Source organism: Natator depressus, chromosome 20, assembly GCF_965152275.1.
Source record: "Natator depressus isolate rNatDep1 chromosome 20, rNatDep2.hap1, whole genome shotgun sequence".
In the NCBI taxonomy this organism is placed as follows: domain Eukaryota; kingdom Metazoa; phylum Chordata; order Testudines; family Cheloniidae; genus Natator; species Natator depressus.
In genome coordinates this window covers 1,583,328-1,601,460 of record NC_134253.1, presented here as the reverse complement: position 1 = coordinate 1,601,460, position 18,133 = coordinate 1,583,328, and the positions used below count along the sequence as shown (strand labels likewise).

The window sequence follows — 18,133 nt, the reverse complement described above, 5'->3', positions numbered from 1 at the left end:
GGAGGTCGGTGGGGGGCTAGCCATGGGGCTGCACACAAACGGTGGGCAAAAGTTTTGGCCCGAGGGCCACATCGGGGTTGCAAACTGTACGGAGGGTCAGGTAGGGAAGGCTGTGCCCCCCAAACAGCCTGGCCCCCGCCCCCTCCCACTTCCCGCCCCCTGACTGCCCCCCTCAGAACCTCCAACCCATCTAACCCCCCCAATCCTTGTCCCCTGACCGCCCCCCCCCCCCCCGAGACCCCTGCCCCTAACTGCCCCCTGGGACTCCACTCCCTGTCCCCAGATTGCCCCAACCCCTATCCACACCCTTGCCCCCTGACAGACCCCCCGGGACTCCCACCCCCTATCCAACCACCCTCTGCTCCTCATCCCCTGACTGCCCTCTCCCGGGACCCCACACCCCTAACTGCCCCTTGGGATCCCATCATCCAACCATCCCTGTCCCTTGACTGCCCCCCCCGACCCCTATCCACACCCCCGCCTCCTGACAGGCCCCCCGGGACTCCCACTCCCAATCCTCCCTGTTCCCCGTTCCCTGACTGCCCACCCCAGATCCTCCGCTCCATCCAACCTCCCTCTGCTCCCTGACTGCCCTGCGGGACCCCCCGCCCCCTTACCATGCTGCTCAGAGCAGCAGGAGCTCGCCGCCCGGCTGGAGCCAGAGCGCAGCGGTGTCACTGCGCAGGAGCGGCCGGGGGCCAGCCTCCCCGGCCGGGAGCACAGGACAGTCCCGTGGGCTGTAGTTTGCCCTCCTCTGTCCTAGGGGGTCTGACACCCCAGCTGGTGTTTGCCCCCTGGAGCCCGTGCCAAGCCCCCTTGCTTCATGCAATCTGCAGCTGGTCCCTGGACCTGGGAACAGCCTCTGGGAATTCTGGGACAACTTCGAGTGAAACATGCAAATGGCCAACACAGCCCTCGTAATCCCTGCTCCTTGGGCTATTGGGTTAGAGACAGGATCTTATCCACACTGGCACACATCTTCTCAGCTCGATATGGCACCATTAGGGTTCAGAGTCAACAGCCTTGGTGAGGAGTCAGGTCAGTTCATGCCTCCAAGAGCTACTGTTTCAGGCTCTCTGCAGGCTGTTGGGTGGCTCATATTTTTTTAAATTTTTTTTTATTTTTTTGAAAGGTTTCTGAAAATATAAGGGCCAGAAAGATGTAACCGATCTGGAACAGGGTTCTGCCTCGGGGGACGCACACAGGGCTGTGCTTGGGGCCCTGCCCCTGCTGCAGGAGGGTCTAAGCGAGAGACCAGACTTGCTTTTATTGAACGGGTCCCTGCAGAGCTCCCTGTTGGGGGCTGGGTTCCCCTGGTGGAGATCAGCTTGTTCCTTGGCGTCCCCAGGACAGGCAGCTGGGAGGGTTCCCTGGGGCGCTCGGGGGGTGCCTCCGGGAGCAGCATCGAAAGGAGTTCCTGAGCCAAGCGCCTTTCCCCCGGGGAAGCGCCGGGCCCCATGCTGCGCCCCGTCCCTTACCCGTCCCTGTGCCCCAGGTGGATCCACGCAGTGTGCAGCAATCTCTTCACGGAGGAGGAGGTGGAACAGGCAGCAGACGAGGGCTTCGACTGCAGTTCCTGCCAGCCCTACGTGGTCAAGCCAGTCGGTGCGTCCATGCCTCCCCTGCGCTGGGAGGCAGGTGCTTGGGGCAGCAGGGAGGGGCCGAGGGACTGGGCGGGGGGAGTGGGCCGGGGACTCGAGTGGACTCACTGCTGTGTGTTTCCCTCCCCAGTTCCTGTCGCCCCCCCAGAGATCATCCCGGTGAAGATCAAGGAGCCGGGTAAGTATGTGGGGAAGGGGACACGCTCTCCACTCAGTGTGACCGAGCTGCACTCGCTGCCCCACTTGGGGGGTTCCAGTGTGTGCCCCGTCCCCCCGAAGGGCCTCTGGCTGAACCAGGCCCCCAGCCCGGGGGCACAGGAGAGTCCATCCCTATCCCAGCTGGAAGGAAGAAGCTGCCATGGGGGCTCTGAGCCCTGCCAGTGCTTGGGACGAGTCGGTCTTACTGGGGCTGCATCACCTTCTTCCCAGGGAGGGGTGTGCTGCAGAGGCCAAGACTCCTGGGTTCATTCCCGGCTCAGGAAGAAGAGTGGGGTCTTTAGCAGTTAGGGCTGGGAGCCTGGACTCCAGGGTTTTGTTCCGGCTCAGGAAGAAGAGTGGGGTCTTTAGCGGTTAGGGCTGGGAGCCCGGACTCCAGGGTTCTGTTCCGGCTCAGGAAGAAGAGTGGGGTCTTTCGCGGTTAGGGCTGGGAGCCCAGACTCCAGGGTTCTGTTCCTGGCTTGTGGGGGTGGGGAGGGTTGTGGAATCCAGTAGTTGGAGCAGGGGGTCAAGGAGTCTCTCTTGCCTTGAAGAGCTCACAGTCTGAACGGGCTAGACAAAGGGCACAGAGAGGCTCAGGGACTGGCCCAAGGTCTCCTAGTGGGTCAGTGCAGAGCCAGGAATAGAACCTAGGCATCCTGACTGGTGCTATGAGGCCAGCCTGCGTCCTGCAAGTGGAGAGCGTGTGATCCGTAACTCTGTCGTCTGGCCCTGCCTCCTTCCCCCCACAGAGCCCCAGTATTTCCGCTTCGAAGGCGTCTGGCTGACGGAGACCGGCATGGCTGTGCTGCGCAACCTGTCCATGTCCCCTCTGCACAAACGCAGGCAACGCAAGACCCGGCTGGGCCCCCTGAATGGGGAAGGGGGCCTGGAGGGGGGCGACCCCCTGGGTGCGGACGAGAAGAAGGACGGGGATCTGGATGCGGACGACCTTCTGAAGGGTGAAGGTGCGCTCCCCTCATGTTGCCCCTGCTCCCCACCGCCGGCTGGTGCGGTACGCACGCGTGCCGGTGCCTGCTGCTTGGGCTGCCACCTTACTGTGCTTGGAGAGGAGCCAAGATGCCAGGGTTCGTTGCCAGGCCTGGTCAGCCCCTCGAGCCCACCGAACCGAGAGCTCTTGCCGTGCCTGGGAGGGCAGGTCTCGGCTCAGTGCCTGAGGGCGTTGGCGCTGTGATGGGTGGGTGGGAGGTGGCTGCAGCTGGGATCCTCCAGCACTGGGGCGCAAGGGGGACATATACATGTGCGGGGAGGGGCGTGTGCGCAGGGGGGGTGCAGGTGAGAGGGAGGGACGCGCACGGGGAGGGGTTGGCACGTTGGCAGAACTGCATGGGGTGGGGTGGGGAGAATGTTGCTGGGCCCAGCTGGGTGGCTGTTGGCTTTCAGGGGCCCATGGCTGGTGGGGGGAGGATGCACCAGAGAGAGGGGTACCCCTCTGTCGCTGATGGGCTGAATTGGCTCCTCCAGGGTCAGTGTCGTGGGGAGAAGGGGCACAGCTTGGCAAGCAATGTGTGGGGCTGGGTGTAGGTTTGGGGAGTGGGGGATTCAGGGGGTCTGGATTGTCAGTTGACTTTCCCTCTGCCGTAGTGGGACTGGGGGGCATGAGGGAGTCCTGCTCTAACGTCTCTCCCCCTCCCGCGCGCAGGGGGTGTGGAGCACATGGAGTGTGAGATCAAGCTGGAAGCTGCTGCCAGCCCCGACCGGGACGGGGGCGCCGACGTGGACTCGGGAAAGGGGCTGGAGGATTCGGAGGAGTGCAAGAAGAGGAAGCGGAAGCCGTACCGCCCCGGTGAGTACTCCTGCACCAATCCGTGACAGGGGGATGGCTGGGCTCTTCCGGGTCTTGTCCATGGTGGCTGACGGAGCCGTCCCGCCGAATCTAGCCCATCAGAGCGGGGGCTGGAGGGTGTCGGTTCCAGCATCTTGTGCCCTGGGTTCTGTGCAGTGAAACCCCCCGGCTAAGCAGGGCTGAGGCCTCCCTCTGTAACCCCCCAATGCTCCTCTTCCCCCACAGGGATCGGCGGGTTCATGGTGCGGCAGCGGAAGTCCCATACCCGGCTGAAGAAGGGGTCGGCGGCGCTGGTGGAGGCATGTCGCGAGGTGCTGAGCGCCGAGGGGCACCCGGAGGACGGTAGGAGCCGCGTGCTCCCAGGCAGTGCCTGGCCCTCTGGCATTAACCTCTGTGTCGTGGGGTGTAGCTGGGACAGAACACCCCCCTCCCCAACCCTTAGTTCTGGGGATCTCATGGGGGGAGGTGGGGCTGCACCACAGCTTGTGCGGGGAGGCGATGGGGAAATCCCTGCCCAAGGCAGGGCTCGTTCCAGGAGGGCCCCAGGTCTCCGGGGTCCTTTACTCCCTCCTGGGGAGGGCGGAAGTAACGGGAGCTGCTGTTCACAGGGGCGCCGGCGGAGATCCCAGCGGAGGGCGCTGCGGAGCAGGGTGCCACGGAGGTGGACGAGAAGAAGAAACGCAGAGGCAGGAAGAAGAGCAAGTTGGAGGATATGTTCCCTGCCTACCTCCAGGTAAGCCAGGCTGTGGCGGGACAGGGCCATGTCAGCCCCCGCTGCTGGGGGCAGAGGGTAGGGGGAGGGGAGGGTGGGGGAGCTTCATTGGGCAGAGAGGAGGGGATGGGGTCTGGCTCCTCTGTTAACTCTGGTACGTGTCCCCTGGCTCCCTCCCGCCCCCTCCCGTCCCCTTCCCCACTCCTTCGGCAGGAAGCGTTCTTCGGGAAGGCGCTCATGGACCTGAGCCGGAAGGCCCTGCTGGCTGCGGGGGGTGTAGGGGATGGAGCCGCCTGCCCCCCCTTTGGCCAGGGTGCTCCCAGACCAAGGGTGGACTCTGGGGTGCCCGGCACACTCCAGAAGGCGCCTGGAGATGGGAAGGAGACCCCTGCCCATCTGAAAGGTAAGGGGGCTGCAGAGATGCCCTTGGCTTCTGGGCGGAGGTTGGCAGGGGGTAGGGCTGGCCGGTGGGACTTGGCTTGGTGGGGAGGGATCTGAGGGGCTGGGCATGGTCACCTGGACTGGGGGCGGGTAGTGCCAGGAGCCGGAGATCACCCTTGCCAAGGGGCTGGCGTCACGGGAGGGAGGGGCCGTCTGCTGGCTCAGCGTCCCCCTCCTGTGACACCCCCCCCAGGGGACAGCAGCATGGACAGCAGCACCCTGGTGGCCCAAGAGGAGGACCCGAAAGGGGCGGAAGCGAAGGCCGAGGACCCAGGTGAGCACCTCCCACCGGGCTGGCCCGCGGGTGGGGAGCGGGGGTTGGGGGGGGGCTGGTGTCCGGCCCGTGGCTGGGGGGTGTTCCCTGTGGGGACGGGACTCAGCACTATGGCAGGCTGGTACAGAGAGCTGGGGGGTTATGCAAATAGAGTGACCCTCTCATTTGAATATCTGAATATGCAGGACCTCATTTGTATAACCTCCACCATGCCTGGAGCTCCCCATCTTGTTGACCAACTCCCCTGACCATAGAGATCCTGTCTAGAGTGTACTCTCCAACTGGCCTGTGGCCATCGAGCTGTGCCACTCTATCCATCATGGCTAAGCACTCTAGCTACAGCTCTATGGCTGTGGGCTATTATCTAGGCAGGGTGCGTCTATGGTCAGTCCTGGAGGACTCCGGAGTCTCTATGGTTGGGAGTCCTAGAGTGATTCCCCCACCTTCAGAACCATAGAGATGTAGCCCTAGAACATCACCCTCAGTTCCTACTCTTTTCAGGGAAGGAGGGTGCTGGGGGGGACGGGGACTCCCAAGCTCCCAGGTCACGACCCTGGCACGCCCGCCCCCCAATGCGGTGGGGGTCACAACCCTGGCACGCCCGCCCCCGATGGGGTGGGGGTCACAACCCTGGCATGCCCGCCCCCGATGGCATGTCTGCCCCCATTGTGCGTGGGGTGGGGCAGGAAGATATCTGCAGCGGCACCCCCCCGGCCACGGGTGCTGAGCTGGGGTGATGTGGGTGGCGTGTGCGTTTGTCTCCCAGGGGCAGAGGAGCCGAAAGGTTCTCCGGATCCTGGGGACAGCGAGAAGCCGGCGACGCCCGGGGAGGGTGCTCTCAGCTCCGACCTTGACAAGATCCCCACAGAAGGTCAGGCTGCCGGACGTCCCCTCACACCTCCCTTGGTTCCGTGCTGGTGCCAGCCGGGGCTGGCGAGAAGGGCAGAAATGGGATAGTTAAACCAGGGCCCCAAGCTGAGGGGGCCTCCCAAATGCCTGTCACTTGGGTGAAATGGGAGGGGGTGGGGCCCCAGGAAACATCTGCTGGAGCCCACAACGGGTCTTGCCAGCCTGGTGCCAGCTCCCCCAGAGGGTGACATGGGCTATTCCCAAGGCAAGGGACTTGCCAAGACCAGCTTCCCAGGCTAGTGGCTCAGTCCTGTGAGGGATCCTTAGGGATCAGAGGGCAAGTCCAATCCCTTTGGTCCCCTCTGCTGAAGCCCCTGGTGGTCCGGGGAGACCAGTTCCTGCAGCTTGTTGCATAGAACAGCTGCCGACCAAGCAGGGGATGATGGTGACCCTGTTTTCTCAGCCTGAACCAGGTGCCATTTTATCTGGTTCAAAAGGGCTCTGAGAGGGGGTGGGGTCTAGTAGAGTAGAAGGGACCCAAGAGTCAGGACTTTTCCAGCTGCGCAACTGGCGTGCTGTGTGAGGGGAAGTCTTGTCCCTCAGTTTCGCCCTGGAAGATGGTGAGACTGGGACGGGGTGGAACCGCACACGGGGCATGAGGCCATGCAGCTCCCCAGCCCTGTGCTCATTGTGATCGTCCCTCTTCCCCCAGAATTGCCCAAGATGGAGAGCAAGGACATCCAGCAGCTCTTCAAGGACGTGCTGGGTTCTGCCGAGCGGGAGCAGCAGCTGAGCTGCGTGGCGGCGGGGATGGAGGCCGGTATGGGAGGGCGAGACCCCAACCGGGCGCAGCTCTCTCAGAGGCCCTTCCTGCAAGGTGACCTGTCTGTCCCGTGTGGCGAGTGTGGCTGATAAATTACAACCCCTCTCCAAAAACTCCTGGTGTGAAAGGGCTGCTCTTGGGACCGGTTGTGAGAGGGAGGGCCAGCAGGGGGTGCTGTCTGTTACGCCGGGCAGGACACAGGAGAGCAAACCTGGGCGTGTTCGGTGTGCCCCATCTCCAGCCCTTTGCTGTGCAGCCTGGTTTGAGTAGAGGCAGCACCATCTAGGGGCTGGAGGACAGCATTGCGGGACCGGACTCCTGGGTTCTGTTTCCTGCATTGATGTGTTGTGTGATCTGTGGGCAGGTCACCCCTCTTGTGCCTTTGTTTCCCTATGTGCAATAAATAGGGTGATTCCTGGGGGAGGAGAAAGTGTTGTTAGGACTCTTTAGGAGCTAGGCATTCACCTGGCTTGGCTCTAGGAGCCCTCTTGGGGCAGGTGGTAGCGGGAGTTGGGGATTGGGGGGCTGGCTCTGACTCGCATTGCCAGCTCTCTGCCACATGGTTTGGCTTCCCTCACAGGGAGTGTTTCTCTGGGCTCTCTCTCCTCCGCCGTCCCCATGGAGTCCTACTCAGGAGTCTGCCAGTCCCCATTCCTCGATAACAGGTATGTTGGTGCGTGCCAGGCGGGCAGTGCTGGTGCTCTTGGGAGGGGCAGGGCACGGGGTTCTTCAGGAGATGGGGTGAATGCGGGTCCCTAAGGCGCTGGGGGCTGCTTCAATCCAGGGGCTGGAATCTGTCCCAGGTGGCATGTGCCCTGGGCTTTGCCCGCAGCCCTGGTGACTCAAGCCATGTGCTTTTTCCCCGGTGCAGGGAGAGAAGTGGCTTCTTCAGCCCAGACCACTGCGAGCCCGAGAGCCCCTGGGCCAGCAGCTCGGCTGCCACCACCCCCTCCACGCCCACCACCCCCACCACGGAGGGTGAGGGGGATGGGCTCTCCTACAACCAGCGGAGCCTACAGCGCTGGGAGAAGGATGAGGAGCTGGGCGAGCTGTCCACCATCTCGCCCGTACTCTATGCCAACATGAACTTCCCCAGCCTCAAGCAGGATTACCCAGGTAGGCAGCTGCTCTCGCCCCTCTGGCTGCCCCCTTCGGGAGGGAGGGGTGCTCAGTAACCAGCCTGTCTTGACCTCAGTGGCCGAGTGAAGGATCTTACCCATAATACCCTCTGGTATGAGGGCACTGAGCCCTTTCTCCTATTGCGGGAAGAGTTCCTTGCCCATAGTCCTCTTGGCATGAAACTGCCGTGTTGGCTAAGAAGCTTTTTACCCAGAGAGCTCTCTGGCATGAGCCTCCATTGGCTTCACGAAGCCCCTGGTCATGCATCTTGGGGAGCCCAGGCTGGGGGGATGTCCCCACACCTGCCCTGACCCGGCTGGGGCTTGGGATGTAAACCCCGGATGCTCCAGAGACTCCAGCTGGAGGCTGCCATGGCTGGTGATTTGGGGCGATCGTAACCTCTGTCTCTGTCCCCCTCCCAGACTGGTCCAGCCGCTGCAAACAGATCATGAAGCTCTGGAGAAAGGTCCCTGCCCCGGACAAAGCCCCCTACTTGGTGAGTCTCTTGCGTGGGCCCGCTCCCCGCTGGGGGCTGTGGCCAGGGAGCGTGACCTGCTTGAGGGGGATCGACAGGGAGTCCCACAGCCTAGCTCTGAGAACTGATTGTTTTTTTGTGCAGCAAAAGGCCAAAGATAACCGGGCGGCTCATCGCATCAACAAGGTGCAGAAGGTACGTGCCGGGGGAGAACGCTCCGGACACGGGCAGGAGCCTCGTGGGGCTCCTCTCTGTCCTTCCTTCCTCTCGGGGACCCAGACTGGGCCAAGGAGGAACTGGAGCAACTGGCCCCTCCTCTGACTCTGCCGGATCCTCCCTTCCCTGCCCCATCCCCCTTTCACAGCCCAAGGTGGTGGGTGGGTGTGAGGGCGGGGGATCCGACCTGATGCCGTCTCAGGCTCTCTGCAGTGCAGAGAGGATGCCCTGGCAAGCTGACCCCCATCCTGCCCTGTCTCTGCAGCAGGCCGAGAGCCAGATCAACAAGCAGACCAAAGGGGAGGTGCTGCGCAAGCCTGAGAGACCCGCGCTGCACCTGAGGATCCCGCCCCAGCAGGGGGCGCTACCTGGTGCTGCAGGGCAGCCTGTCTACATCAACAGCCCGCTGGCCCTGCCTGGCTCCACGGACGGGTTCCTGAAGTCCCCTGCTGGCGTTGAAGCAGGGGCCGAGTCCAGCGAGCTCTCCCTCAAGCTTCCTTCCCAAGTGCCTTCGCACGACCCCTATAGCATGGCCCCCACCTACCCGCTGGAGCCCCGCTTCCCCTCGCCCCTGGGCCAGAGCCCCACTGCCGGAGCTGCCTTCCAGCCCTTCCCCACACAGCAGCAGCAGCTCCTGCCCACTCCCCGGCCGGCCCTGGGCCCCCAGCCTCCGGAGTTCCACCCCACCTCCCCTGGACCCCCCCGGCACCAGCCCTCCACCCCAGACCCCTTCCTGAAACCTCGCTGCCTCAGTGGCTCTCAGGACAACCTGTCGGTGCCAGGGAGCCCTGGGGCCAGGCCCCCCGAGCCGCTGCTCTCACCCCCTCCATTCGGGGAGCAGAAGCGGAGCCTGGAGGCTGGGGGGCTGCAGGTGAAGAAGGAGGAAGGGGGCCCGGGAGTGTGTTCTCCTGGCTACGTGGCTGCCATGGGCTACGCCGATTCCCCGTCCCACCTCTCCTCCGCCGAGCTGAAGGCGGCTGACGTGTTCAAAGCCCCGCTGACCCCACGGGTCTCTCAGGTAGAGCCACAGAGCCCAGGGCTCGCACATCCCCATCCCCAGGCTCTGGCCCCCTCACCTCCCAGCCACCCCGACCTCTACAGGCAGTCGCCCTCCGTGTCCTGCTACTCGGACCCCTATGCCCAGCCCCCCCTGACGCCCCGGCCACAGCCCCCCGAGAGCTGCTGTGCCCTGCCCCCCAGGTCCTTGCCTTCTGACCCCTTTTCCCGCATCCCCGCCAGCCCACAGTCCCAGTCCAGCTCCCAGTCCCCCCTCACCCCCCGGCCACTCTCCAATGAGGCTTGCTGCCAGTCACCCGTCACCCCTCGCTTCCAGTCGCCCGACCCCTACTCCAGACCCCCCTCGCGCCCTCAGTCCCGGGACCCCTTTGCCCCCCTGCACAAGCCCCCGCGGCCCCAAATGCCTGACTCCAGCTTCAAATCGATCCCAGTCTCCCACAATCCCCCAGCTGGCGGGGGCTTCCCTCCAGCCCAGCCCAGTGACCCTCACTCCAAGGGGCCGGGAAGCCAGCAGCCCCCCTTTGCCCGCTCCCCCGGAGCCAGCGTCTTCCCTGGCGCCCCGGCGCAGATGCGGTTCACCTTCCCCGCAGCTGTCTCGGAGACCCTCAAGGGTTCCCCCTCCCACCAGCCCCACGGGATGAACAGCCATTTCGCCTCTAGCCAGCCCGTGGGCAAGCCCCAAAGCACCAACTATGCCTCCTCGCCTGGCTTCCACCAGGCCGGTAGCCCCCTGGGGCCTGGCAGCTGCCCTGCTGAAACCTACAGCCTCTCTCCCCTGCGGCCCCCCTCGGTGCTGCCACAGCAGCCCCCCCACCCCCAGCAGCAGCAGGACGGCTCCCTGACCTACTTGCCCCGAGCCGGGATGGCGCTGCCAGCTGACAAGCGGGACGAGGTGGTGTCAGGGATCTCTGCTCTCCCCAGCCGGGAGCTGCCCGAGCTGCCCGTCAGCCAGGAGGGCACCCTTAGCAGCGTCAGCCAGTCGGAGCTGGAGAAGCAGAGGCAGGTGAGCGCTCCGCTTTCTCCTTAACCCTTGGGGGGTGACTTGGCTTTGGGGGCAGTGGCTCGGGGCACCCTTGAGCACAGACCAGGTGCACGGCAAATCAGAGGTCGAGCTGGGACTGCTGGCTCCCAATCCCCCTGCTCTAACCACTGCACCCCGCTGCCCTCCCAGCGCCAGGCACAGGATGTGTGCGTGCAGGTGGGGGCTGAGCCCAGGGACACCGTGACGTCGCCTAGAGGATACAAGGGAGAGCTGGAGCCCAGGGAATGGCTCTTTGCCTTCTAGTCTCTTTTACTTGCATGGACTGGGGCTTAGGTGCTGTTCCCGGCTCTGCCGTTAACTTGCTGGGTGACTTGGGCAAGGCCCTCTCCCTCTCCGTGCCTCAGTTTACCCTCCCACCTGTGTCAGTCTAGTCAACTTAGGCAGAGAGTCTCCAAGCTGCCCTGGATGTCCTGTCCCCGCTCCGTCCCCCAGATGCTCAGGGGTAGGGCGGTGAGTTCCCAGGGTGCAGTCTAGGCCCTGCTGTAACGGTGCATCCCTCATCTCCCAGCGCCAGAGACTCCGCGAGCTCCTCATCCGCCAGCAAATCCAGAGGAACAACCTGCGGCAGGAGAAGGAGAGTGCGGCCGCTGCCACCAGTTCCTCCCAGGCAGCGTGGAGCGCCGAAGCCAGCAGCCCGGCCTTTGAGCAGCTCAGGGGCCTGGCACCCTACCAGCCAGCACAGGTAGGGCAGGCGTGGCTGGGGCCACATGAACATCTCCGTAGCCGTATGGGCCACCTCGTACTGGCCCCAGGGCCGCTGGCCTGGCCTGGCCTGGCCTGGCCCGGCCCCAGGGGCAGTCGGAGCCGGCCAGTGTGGATTTGGCTCTGCACGTTGACGAACACAGGCCTTGACGAACACAGCGCTTCGACAAGCCCGCGCTCCCACGAGGGCCCCTCGGAATGGGGCCGGGGGCTGGGGGCACAGATCTGGAAGTGCCTGTCACCTGGGGAGCTCCCTGCTGCAGGGTGTCACCAGACAAAGCGCATGGGGAGACTCAGATGGGGATGGGGCTAGTCCCGAACGAGGGCAGCGAGGTGCAGTAGTTAGAGCCGCCCGTTGCCTGCAGCAGAGAGGCTTGAGCCTAGGCTGGGGTCAGGAGGGAAGTCAGGATCCCTCACAGCTGGAGGGGAAGGGTGCAGGCGAGGGAGTGATCTGTAGGAGTCGGGGTACAGGTGGAGTCGCTCTTCCTTCCTTCCCAGGACAAGAGCACCCTCGGGAATCTGCCCGCAGCCCCTGGTAGCAGCAAACTCTCTGGGCCAGTTATGGTGCCCGTGGCCTTCGCACCGGACGAACGGCTTTCTCGCCCGCCTCCTGCCGCCACGCCCTCCTCCATGGACCTCAACGGCAGGTGCGTGTCCCCACAGCTGCTGGAGGCGAGCAGTGCTCTGGCCTTGCTGCTCTCACAGCGGGGAGAGGGCAGGGCACGGCACTTCACTTACCCATCAGACCCTGCCCTCATCTACACGTGGGGAAACTGAGGCCCACTAGTACTCAGCAAGTTTGTGGCAGAGCTGGGAATAGAACCCAGGAGTCCTTGCTCCCAGGCCCAGCTAGTCAGAGAGCCTCGCTCCCCTCTATGGAATCCACTGGGGGAGTGGGGGGCTGGGATTTCTGGGGAGGCCCCAGTTGACAGGGTGCCGTCACTGAGCCCCCATCCCCTGACATCAGACGTGGGTGGGGAAAGCTGTTGGCAGGTCTGCTGGGGATTCAGCCTGTCCGACAGGAGCCCCTCAGTGGGGCGATGCCGTGCTGGGGTGTGGCCAGCCCATGGCCGCTTCCAGAAGCCCCAGCTGCTGCTGACCTGCCCCTGGGGCGGGCAAGCGAGGGAGCTCCTTGGCTATGGCTCTGCCCTCGGGCGGATGGTGGCACTGGCACCCTGTGCGGGCCAGGAGCTGCACCTCCCGGGGCGCCCGAGGCAGGGGCCGCTCCCTGACCCTCCCTGTCTGTGTTGCAGGCCGGCGGTGGGAGCCCCCCAGACCTTCTTCCCACGCGGCATGTTCCAGGGGCCCTCGCCGCAGCAGCAGCAGATGTGGCAGCAGCAGGCGGCCGTGCGGCTCCCCAGCCCGGCCCGCTTCCAGCAGCCGCCTGGCCACGAGCTCGGCCGGCCGGCGCTGGGGGGCCTGGCTGGGCGCGTGCCGGGCCCTGCCGAGCAGATCCCGTCCTCGCCCGGTGCCATGGGGGCCCAGTTCATTGAGCTGCGGCACAACTCCCAGAAGGGGGCAGCCGGGGGCATGGGCTCCCCCTTTGCCCAGCAGGGCCCCCCGGCCAGGCCACGCTTCTTCCTGCCCGGCGATGAGAGCTCCAGCCAGGTCCTGCGTGCCTCTGTCATGCCTCTGGCAGCCCCGGTCCTGCAGCCCCCGAAGCTGCCGGCCCCTCTGCCGCCCTCTGCTTCTTCCCCGCAGGGGGCTCAGCGGAGCCACCAGCCTCCCCCCAAAAGTGGCCCTCCGCTGCCCCCGCCTGCCAGCGGCCTGGAGCTGCAGCACGGGCCACCCCGCCCGCTGTCGTCCACCAGCCTGCGCCCCGAGGGCCCCAAGGACAGCCCCGCCATGGAGCCCCCGCTGGCTCCGGCCCCGGCTCCAGCTCCCAGCAAGAGCCACCTGGCGCTGGAGGGCGGGCGGCTCCCGTGCGAGGTCCCAGGGGAGCCCGACCTGGACGACGACTTTGACTCCCACAAGGACCTGGAGGACGACGACCTGGCCAACCTGAGCCTGGACCCGGACGTGGCCAAGGGGGACGATGACCTGGGCAACCTGGACAACCTGGAGACCAACGACCCCCACCTGGACGACCTGCTGAATGGCGACGAGTTCGACCTGCTGGCCTACACTGACCCCGAGCTGGACACGGGCGACAAGAAGGACATCTTCAACGAGCACCTGCGCCTGGTGGAGTCGGCCAACGAGAAGGCTGAGCGTGAGGCCCTGCTCAAGAGGGAGCCAGCTGGGCCCTGCCCCAAGGGCCCCGGGGAGCCCAAGGAGCTGGCACCCCCCAGGGAGGGGCTGGCGCCTGCCCCCTGCCCCTCCAGCACGGCACCGGCTCCCCACCCGACCTTCAAGGCCCAGGCTAGCATCCTGGAAGCCAAGCCGGCCTCCGTGCCGGCCAGCATCCAGCCCAAGCTGGAGGATGGCTGCCTGAAGACATCCCCCTGCCAGTTCAATGCCGGCACCTCTGACCGCCTCCCGGTCCCCATCAAGTCGGAGGCGCTCCAGGGGGCCGAGAAAATGGCTGCCTCCCTCGGCCTGACGCTCAAGCCTGGCCAGAACCTGTTGAATCCCGGAGCGGGGCCTGTGCGGCTTGGCACAGCCCCCTTCCCAAACAACGGCCAGCCTGCCACCTCTGGCTCAGACAAGGGCCCCTACGCTGCCCCGGGCCGCGGGCTGGCACCCAGCCAGAGCACTGCCCTGCTGGAGCTGGATGGAGGGGCCTTGGGCCTGGCCAACGCCCAGCACTCGCCGGCTGATGACCTGGAGAAGATGGAGAGCTCCCTGGTGGCCAGCGAGCTGCCCCTGCTCATCGAGGACCTGCTGGAGCACGAGAAGAAGGAGCTGCAGAAGAAGCAGCAGATGTCGGCCCACCTGCCGGGGGGCGCCCAGCACCTCCAGACTGTGCAGCAGCACTCCATGCTGGCTCACCCTGCGGGGCCAGCCCAGCCCCCGGACGGGCAGGCTCCCCGCCTGCTGGGGCCCCAGCAACAGCTGCAGCTGGGCCTCATCGCCAGGCAGCAGAACCTGGTGCCCACCCAACAGCTGATGACGCAGCAGCAGCGGATGGTGGGGCCGCAGCAGGGCCAGGTGCTGGCCCCACACATGGCGCAGCCCCAGCCCCAGCCCCACGTCCTCGCGGCCCAGCACGGCGTCCAGCCGGCGCTGACCCCGCAGCCAAACCAGCAGCAGGTGCTGGTGCAGAAGCAGATACCTGGGGTGCAGCCGACCCCCATGGGCATGAAACCCCAGCAGCTCGTCATGCAGCAGCACCAGCTGGCCAACAGCTTCTTCCCTGACACAGGTAGGAGCCAGCGGGGGCAAAGGGATGGCAGACTTTTGAGGTCCCAACTTCAGATCTGGCCCCGCATCTGGGGAAACCCCTCCCCATTTGAAGGGAGCTGGGGGGGTCTCGGAGGAGGAGCATCCCCTTGGCACTGGGCGACCACAGCTGACCAGCCAAGGACTGAACGAGAGTGGGAAGCTGAGGGGTGACCCCGTCCGACCTGGGTGGGGCGTGCTTGGGGTGGGCGACTTGCCTCTCCGCAGCTTGCACAGGGGTAAGAGTCACACTGCTGGGGAGTCGTCCTGTTCCCTGCCCCCCACAGGAGCGTGGATGGGGCCTGTGCCAACTGCCCGCTCAGGCCGTGGAGAGCAGCTCCATCCCCGCTTGGGCCCGCCAAACATGGATTCTGGAAATTGGCACCCTTTAGCCACGTCTGTTGTCAGCTGCCCCTCCTCTCTGGGTTGGGGGCACTGGGACTCCCACGCAGGGGGTGGCGGTTCCTCCTGTGGTCTCGGAGCCTGGTGGGCGTTAGCCGGGGGAAGCAGCTGGGTCTGCCGGGGTGGGAGCCCTGCAGCGGGCTCTGGCTGACACTCCCTCTCCATGCAGACCTGGATAAGTTTGCTGCTGAGGACATCATGGACCCCATCGCCAAGGCCAAGATGGTAGCGCTGAAGGGCATCAAGAAGGTGATGGCTCAGGGAAGCATTGGGGTGGCCCCTGGGATGAACAGGTAAGGGGGGGGAGCATGTGTGGGAAGGGAGCAGGCAGGCAGGCGGCTGAGGGCAGGAGCAGTTCCTGGTTCATTCTTCTCTCTTGATTTGGTTCCAAAGGCAACAGGTGTCCCTGCTGGCTCAGCGGCTCTCGGGAGCCACGGCCGAAATGCAGAACCACATCCCAGCTGGGAGCGGACAGGTGAGCACGTGGCTGTCTGGACCCCCCGGGCTGCCTTGCCCAGCAAATACCCAGCACCGGGGCGTCTCCGCCACTGTTCTGGGGCTCGTGTGTGAGATGAGTTGGGTGGGTCACGGGCGTCTGCACCGAGAATCGCCCTCGCAGACGGGCCGAGTGCATGGAGGCTGCAAGGGGGAGAGTGTCAGTGTGAGGGGCAGCACTGGGGGGGGGCAGGGGCAGGGGGCAGTCTGTGGTACTGGGGGCTGGGGTGGGGGGCGTGCACATGATCATAAACATTCTCTATCTCTCCTAGGAGCGAAGTGGCAGCGACCCGTCTCAGACCCGCCCCAACCCACCCACCTTCGCTCAGGGCGTCATCAGTAAGTAGCTGGTGTTGGGGGGCAAGTGTGGGGGAACCCCCTGCCAGGACGGGGGTCACTTGGAGGGTTGTATGGGCTGGCCCTGGGCATTGGGCTGCCCCCCACCCTCTTGGTGCTCTGTGGGGCTTGGCTGTGAATGGAAATGCTGGATTTTCTCTGAGCCCCAGTGACCGAGCTCGGGGGGACCATCTTCCCTGGGGGGCCAGGGGCAGTGTGGGAGAGGAGCGTCTCCACGGCTCTGTCTCACCGAAGTGCCCCTCTCTGCAGATGAGGCCGACCAGCGGCAGTACGAGGAGTGGCTCTTCCACACCCAGCAGCTCCTGCAGATGCAGCTGAAGGTGCTGGAGGAGCAGATCGGCGTGCACCGCAAGTCCCGCAAGGCCCTGTGCGCCAAGCAGCGCACCGCCAAGAAGGCCGGCCGTGAGTTCCCCGAGGCCGACGCTGAGAAGCTCAAGCTGGTGACGGAGCAGCAGAGCAAGATCCAGAAGCAGCTGGACCAGGTGGGGGACTGGGGGAGGGGGAACAAGCGTGCCAAGGTGGTGGGGTGCTGGAGGAAAAGCCTGGGGATAGAGCAGCTGGAGGAGACTATGGCAGTGCACGGGGGACAGCCTTCACCTGCAGGTGGGGCGAGTTTGTGGTTGGAGGTTGGCCGGGCTGGTGTGTGATGGGTGGGGGGCGCACTGTGTATGGCTGTAGCAGGCATGGGGGGGCAGGGCTGGCGTGTGACAGGCCGGTTGTGGGGGCACTGGGTACAGCTGTGGCAGGCGGGGAGCTGGGCTGGCATGTGACGGGCCGGTTGGGGGGGGCACTGGGCATGGCTGTGGCAGGCGGGGGGCCGGGCCGGCATGTGACGGGCTGATGGGGGGGCGCCCTGGGCACGGCTGTGGCAGATGGGGGGCCGGGTGTTATACCAATAAATTAAAAACCAGCAGGATCTTATTAAAGGGGAAAAGGCAAAATGCCACATTTATTGTGAATACAGAAAGAATCATAGTAAGCAGTGAGTTATAGCTATAACATTCCATTCAATCTCATATTTATTCACACACTCATTCCTACAAACACACACACACAGGTTCTGCAAGGCTGTTATCATAGTCACCAGCCTTAGAGTTGCTCATGCCAAGCCACTGGCCAGGTGGCCTGGACATGAGGAAGGAGCAGGGCCTTGTCAGATGCTCATCGATATGCTCGTGGAAGTTGGTTTGCAGAATCAGACCCCCAAGTTCTCACTTTCTAGAGTCCATTTTTATAGGAATTTCTTCTTAGGCCAGTCTATGGAATTGCTTCATCACGCTGTTGCTGAATCAATCAGCAGACAGCATATTCCTGACGGCTCCGTGCTGCCAGATGTGATCTTGTCCTTTGGTTCTCCCATCCTTGAGGCTGTTGGGTGGATTCCAGTCTGCCCTCCAGGGGTCCTCTGGTTATTTCCACTTGACGCCTTCTTCGGCCAATGGACACTGGATTCTTAGGCTGGCACCTCCCTGATCATTCAGTTATTATTCACACCAAGCATCCATCCACATACATCCTCTATCTCTATTTTAATCACAATTGTTAACAAAGCGAGATGAATACAACAAAAGGGTGGGGAGTCTCTGGGTGCTGTTTCTGTTGTTACAGAGTATTGCTTTGAGTCTCTCTCTGTGTGAATTGCTTTGAGAACAGACTCTGACTTAGAATGTACTAACGCAATTAGCAGCTTGCAAGTCTCACACATTGTGGGAGAGAAACAGTACCAAAAACCAAGAGACCTCTTCATTAGTAATACCCTGGAATTTAAACTATGGGGAATCAAACTCATTTGTGATTTTAATACAGAACTTCTTTAATATGATCCAACACGGGCTGGTGGGTGGGGGGCGCCCTGGGCACGGCTGTGGCAGGCGGGGGGCTGGGCCGGCGTGTGACAGGCGGGTGGGGGGCACCCTGGGCACGGCTGTGACAAGGCGGAGGGCTGGGGTGGGGGGTGCCCTGGGCACGGCTGTGGCGGGCGGGGGCTGGGCGGCGCCCTGGGCGGGGGCTGGGCGGGCGGGTGGGGGGCGCCCTGGGCGGGGGCTGGGGCGGGCGGGGGGGGCGCCCTGGGTACGGCTGTGGCGGGCGGGGGGCCGGGCGGGTGGGGGGCGCCCTGGGCACGGCTGTGACAGGGCGGGTGGGGGGCGCCCTGGGCACGGCTGTGACAGGGCGGGCGGGGGCCAGGCGGGCAGGTGGGGGCGCCCTGGGCTCGGCTGGGGTGGGCGGGGGCCGTGCGGCTGCGCTGCTGGGGGCCCCTGCCCGCCGGGCTGACCGCGCTCTCCCCG

At 64.6% G+C, this 18,133-nt stretch overlaps 1 protein-coding gene across 1 annotated transcript in view; it reads left to right on the top strand.

Moving 5' to 3' along the window:
- Window positions 1-18,133, top strand: part of KMT2D (lysine methyltransferase 2D) — a 43,123-nt gene that overhangs the window by 10,612 nt on the left and 14,378 nt on the right. The window contains 22 exon segments of the mRNA XM_074935196.1: window positions 1,496-1,605; window positions 1,732-1,779; window positions 2,549-2,764; window positions 3,460-3,603; window positions 3,829-3,945; window positions 4,212-4,336; window positions 4,529-4,718; window positions 4,950-5,030; window positions 5,797-5,901; window positions 6,592-6,756; window positions 7,283-7,367; window positions 7,574-7,818; window positions 8,244-8,317; window positions 8,441-8,491; window positions 8,778-10,532; window positions 11,080-11,253; window positions 11,772-11,920; window positions 12,527-14,577; window positions 15,166-15,289; window positions 15,390-15,471; window positions 15,764-15,830; window positions 16,098-16,330. Of these exon segments, the coding sequence (XP_074791297.1) occupies window positions 1,496-1,605; window positions 1,732-1,779; window positions 2,549-2,764; window positions 3,460-3,603; window positions 3,829-3,945; window positions 4,212-4,336; window positions 4,529-4,718; window positions 4,950-5,030; window positions 5,797-5,901; window positions 6,592-6,756; window positions 7,283-7,367; window positions 7,574-7,818; window positions 8,244-8,317; window positions 8,441-8,491; window positions 8,778-10,532; window positions 11,080-11,253; window positions 11,772-11,920; window positions 12,527-14,577; window positions 15,166-15,289; window positions 15,390-15,471; window positions 15,764-15,830; window positions 16,098-16,330 (6,391 nt within the window).